The sequence below is a fragment of the Talpa europaea genome, assembly GCF_964194135.1.
Source record: "Talpa europaea genome assembly, chromosome: 7".
Lineage (NCBI taxonomy): Eukaryota > Metazoa > Chordata > Mammalia > Eulipotyphla > Talpidae > Talpa > Talpa europaea.
In genome coordinates this window covers 109,868,309-109,873,559 of record NC_140074.1, presented here as the reverse complement: position 1 = coordinate 109,873,559, position 5,251 = coordinate 109,868,309, and the positions used below count along the sequence as shown (strand labels likewise).

General features: G+C 46.9%; 1 protein-coding gene across 1 annotated transcript; it reads right to left on the bottom strand.

The window, feature by feature from the left end:
* Nucleotides 1-1,391: 1,391 nt before the first annotated feature.
* Nucleotides 1,392-4,844, bottom strand: SUPT4H1 (SPT4 homolog, DSIF elongation factor subunit; the record flags this gene model as incomplete). Its single annotated transcript, XM_084238826.1, has 5 exons — nucleotides 1,392-1,459; nucleotides 1,870-1,923; nucleotides 2,222-2,277; nucleotides 4,107-4,213; nucleotides 4,776-4,844. 5 exons carry the CDS (start codon nucleotides 4,842-4,844, stop codon nucleotides 1,392-1,394), a joined length of 354 nt encoding a protein of 117 aa, XP_084094952.1.
* Between the last annotated feature and the right edge of the window lie 407 nt (nucleotides 4,845-5,251).

The following is a 5,251-nucleotide window of genomic DNA, read 5'->3' as shown; positions in this document are numbered from 1 at the left end:
CTCTCCTGTCTCGCCCACTGCTCCCCTTAGCAGTGTATTTCAGTCAATCTGCCTGTTCTGTTCCCCACTCTGTATCTGGTGGATCCTCTCACCCCCTGCATCTCTGGCCTGTGCCCCAGCTCTTGTACGCATAAATAAATCTTAAAAAAAAAGAGCAGGGCCTCCCTGGTGGCGCAGGTGATTGAGCGCTGCACTGTGAAGCTCTCCGCAGCCTCCGCAGTGTGGGTTTGATCCCAGCCGGCAAGAATCCCACATGTCTCACCCGCTGCTCCCCTCAGCAGTGTATTTCGTTAGTCTGCTTGTTCTGTTCCCCACTCTGTCTCTGGTAAATCTTCTCACCCTCCCGCGCATCTGGCCTATACCCCGGTTCTTGTATAAAAATAATAAATCTTAAAAAAAAAAAAGAGCAAATCAATTTTACTTTTTATAAAAACTTATGTTATAGAACTTTCACAATGCTTCATTTTTACAATCTAAAAATCCTGAGATAGGCAGACTGTAATTCTTGTTTTACAGAGAACAAGAAACTTAAGGAAAATCAAAATGGGGTACTGAAAGGGGTTTTTAATGGAAATTTTAGTAAATGAGAATTTATAATAAAATTAAAATTCCAAAATAAGTAACTCACCTTCCTCCCCTACTAGAGGAGAAGCCTACCTCCTACGGAGACACAGATTTTAACCAGGTCAATATCCAGCAGCCCCCTGAGGGTCTCCCGTTAGGGGAATACAGAACGTGGGTGAGCAGAGGATGAGGCGGTCAGGGGTTCCCTGACTAGCCTAAGGTATAGGAAAAGCAATGAAAAAAAGAAAACACCCTTAAAAGACAACCTGATGAGCCAGATCTAGAGAGCAGTAGGCTACAACTGCCAGACATCAGGACAACCATGCTGAAAGGGTTGCTCGGACTTAGGCCAGCAGAGACCCAAGGAAGCACACTAGAAAAGGCTGCAACTGTGGAGGCTCCGAGACAGGGGACAGGTAACTGGGAGCAGAAGGGCCTCTGCTGCTCTGGGAAGGTGCTTACAGTGTGAGTTTTTAATGTGTACCAGGTAAGAGGAAGGAAGAGAGAGGCAAGGCAACTGGCATGGGCTTAAGAACCTTCCTAGGGGTTCACATTTATTGGCATTTGACAGTTTTGCCCATGGACAAGGGCTCAGCCCTGGGCTGTGAGTAGGAAAACCAGCATCCTACTTACCACTCAATTCAGTTTGTTAATCCAATAACCCAAAACTCCTCCCACCCACCCCAACCCAGTAGTCCAAATGTAAAATGACCTAGGAACAGGCTGTTTCACAATTAAGAGGCTGAAGTTCTGCTTGTTTAGTTCCACAACAAAAATAAGCAGAAGCAGGAGGTGGGGAGCAAAGATGCTGGTGGCAATCCATCTTCCTAGGTCTTTATAGCTGTGTCTCTGGATTTGTAGACCACTCCTCGACTTTTTAGCTCCCGTACAATTCCTGCAGCAGGAAAAGAGACAGCTCTATAAGGAAAGAAGATCCCAAAAGATAAGAAAGGTACTTTGGGGGGGTGGGGTGTTTCTAAATAAGCTGGTTTCTTGACTGTTCATCAATGATTCTACTTGGTTGACTTGTTACCAGTGAAGATCCAGAACAAAAACTTGGCAATAACTTGGTAAGAATGAGGTGAAAAATACACTGTAGCTGTTAAAAGCAAGGGTTCTGGAGCCAGATGCCTGGGTTCAAATTCTGGCTCCTATTACTAGCTAACTGGGTGACTTTGGGCAAGTTATTTAACCTATCTGTGCCTTAGTTCCCCCAGAGTTATAGGAAATGGCATTAATTCACATAAAGGACTTCAACAGAACATAGCACAGTAAATAAGCATTGGCTGTTATGATTATTATTACCTTGTGGCAGGCGACCAGTGACAGACACCGCATACACACCCGGCTTAAAGTTGCCTAAAAGAGAAGAAAAGAGAGCAATGACTGAATTAAGACTAAAGACCAAATGGAGATGCAAGTTAAAAATCAAAGAAATGCAGCAACTCCAAGAGAAAAGCAATTATTTCTTTTGGCTGTAAGAATGAAACTGACAGGGCACAGGACACTTTCCTTATCTTTCCTATAGACCCTTCGTTCTCAGCTTAAGTCCCTTCAACTCGTTGATTTAAGAATCCTCCCCCACGCCCCCAATGGACCTAAGAAACAGCATCAACAACACAACTAGGTTAGGATAAGGAGAAAGGGAGACACTTACTGACTCGTTGCCACTTGGAGACCCAGCTGTCCTCTGGACTCATCATTGCGATAATTCTAGAAGGGAAAGGAAATAGAGTTAAGCACTGAGTGAACCTCCCCTGCCAAAGAAGAGGGAGTACAAGGGAAGGTGCAAGCACTGTGTTCCCAGCCAGCACAATAGTTCTGGAGGAGAAACCTAGGAAAAAGTCAAGTACTGAGTCTCTATTAGAAAGAAAAGGAAACTAAGTTCTAATGCTGAGAAATAGCTGACTAAAAGTTAATACTGACAAATGTGCTGTGCACTTTGTGTGCCTCACCTGCCAGTCACAGGTCAGTCAGCATCCCCTAAAGACTCCCACTAGGCGCAAAACTATCCTTAGCCCAGATACCCTGGGAAAGGGGACAGCTTTAGAGGTTAACTGGCCAGTGCTGCAACCAACACAACCACTAGGGGGCTGGGAATCTGGTGCCAATGGGGAAAGTTAAACAATGGATCCTCCTATCAGAAATAAGTTAGACTTGGCCAAGCTGTGTTTCTAATAAACTATGAAGTCTGACATGGAAAGCTCTTAGAACTTTATCATTGAGATGAACTAATACATGAAAAATGCTTACCACTGAATAGGAGCTAAATAAGCCTTAGCAGTCCTTGTCATTCTAATAGTCCTTCACAGGGTAGCTCTGATCCCAGGTCACAGGCCTCAGAAAGGTTACTCAAGGGCCAGATGCCTGTTACTTGAACATGACAGGCAAGCATAAGGTGCTTTCTGAAATGACAGACTGAACTGTCATTCAATCAAGTGCATAAAGATTGCCTGTGACAGATCTGTTCTAGACACTGACATTTGCTGACTGTCTCAGCATCCATTACCTATTCTCTTGGCAACAATCTTGACTTATTTGCGGAGCATCCCTCCCCATCCAAATGGGCCATTCTCGGCCATATGCCTTGAATGAAACTGACCCTCCCTCCAGGGGTAGTGCTTTATCCAACATGGAAATTGCTTCATTTTTTTTTTTTTTTAGTGTTAAATGATACAGTGCTGATAAATGAAGGAACTGGAGTTATCTAAGCATGCACATGCACAAGCTCCCAAAGGTTTCATGACACCTTTTTTGCCCAATGGTTATTCTTCCCTAAAGGAAATTCAAGATGAATGAGCTTGACCCACCTTGAAGGAATTTCAGCTAGGCCTGGCTTTGAGCTTAGTTTGTATATAAACCCTTAATCAACCAAGAAGCAAAATGACTCCTAACTTAAGGAAGGAAAACTGAGACATGGTCACATTTCTCTCCTTCCCCTCCTCCCCACTGGATAATCTAACCAAAGGAAACTTTTTCTTATAGCCTTTTAGAGATATCTAAAAGCATCAGCTCTGGGGCAATAATCTACCTTACTGTATGTCAGCTTCTCTTCATTTTCAAAAAGGGTTTTCATACATTCAACAAATATGTGTTAAGCATCCACCACCTCCCAGGCCCTGAGCCAGGACAGGAGACAAAATAAATACAGTTCCTTCCAATAATGAGCTAACAGTGTACTGATGAGTTAATGGAATTATAATGAAACCACACAAGTCATTTTAAGTTTCCTAACAGCCATACTTACACAAACAGATTAAGATATTTTACATTCTTTTTCTTGTGCCAAATCTTTGAAATCAGTGTATTATATTTTACAAATTAAACATTATCTCAACCTGGACTAGCCACATTTCAAGTGCTCAGTAACCACATGTGGTCAGTAGTTACTGTACTGAACTTGTGTGGACCTGCCTCAAAATAACTGAAACTAATAGGATTATGCTCTTAAAGGTCTGCCCCACATTTACCTTGGGGGGGGGGAGGGGTGTGTGGAGGGGTGGGTAAAGCAGAAGTGAATGAAGGGCCCTAAAGGAGCTTACCCATCAAAGGAAGAGCTAGTGCAGTCATAGACCATCTCTCGGTTTCCCTTCATCTGAAGGTATGCATCACAATTGTCACAGCCGTCATATTCAAACTGGTCTATGGTCTGGGGAGTAGAGAGAGAGATGAGCAATGAACAAGGTCAAAAAACACAACCTTGCCACACTTCTTTCTGGCCAAGGAGAAGGCTCCATTACTTGGCTCTGTCTTATCAAGTTCCCCCCGCACCCTTCATTCTCACAGCCCCATTCCTAAGTTCCACCTCAACACTCAAGATGTCTCATGTCTTCAGCTGAGTTCTACTATTCCTTTCCCTAATCCCCTCAGGATCAGGCTCTCTCTACCCCTACACCTTCAGCTGCAGTCTCCTCTTACTCCCGCAGTATTTCGGCTTCAAGCTCGCTGAACTCACTGAATGTCTGTTAAGGGTCAGGCCTGCGGGTAAGAGCTGTCGATTCGCAATGGCATGTAAGACGGTTCAAGGATCAATTCCAAGATCCGCTCGCGTTCCAAGGCACGTCAACAATGGCCTATCCACTTCCCACACCCGCTGCCATCCCCTGGGTCCCGGACCTCAGTTTTTCCCTCACCGTCTCCCAGCTCGTCCCACCCTCTTTCCCCTAATTTGGTACCCCCGTAGCCCGTACAACCAGGTTCCCTACGGATACCTTGACCAGTGAACACAGCAAACAAGCCCGCAGATGCCGCAGATCCTTCGGCACCGTCTCCAGGGCCATCTTCCCCGACTGGAAGGCGAGCAGCGAATGCCTGGGCCGGCGCTTCGCGCCGCAGGAAGTAAACAGTGGATTACCCAGAATGCCCTCGACGTCCGGCGCTCCGACTTCCTCTTCCGGTGTGGCGGCCACGGGCCCCGCCCTTCCCCCCCCCCGCTTTAGCAGATGGTTTCTCCCGGGAGTCACCTGGGCCGGCGCGCGCCCGCGCCACCTGGGCCGGCGCGAGGGCGAGGCTAGGCGGCCGTTGGGCCTGAGGGCGGGCCCGGGGGGAGGGGCGGCGCGGTTGGCGCCTGCGCGGGAGCGCGCCGGGTCCCGCCGGGCCCGGATGGCGCGGGCCGTTTGATCTGGGCTCCTGTCACCAGGCCGCGGGTTGCCGGAGGAGCCCAGATGACTGTGGAGATTCGTTTTGT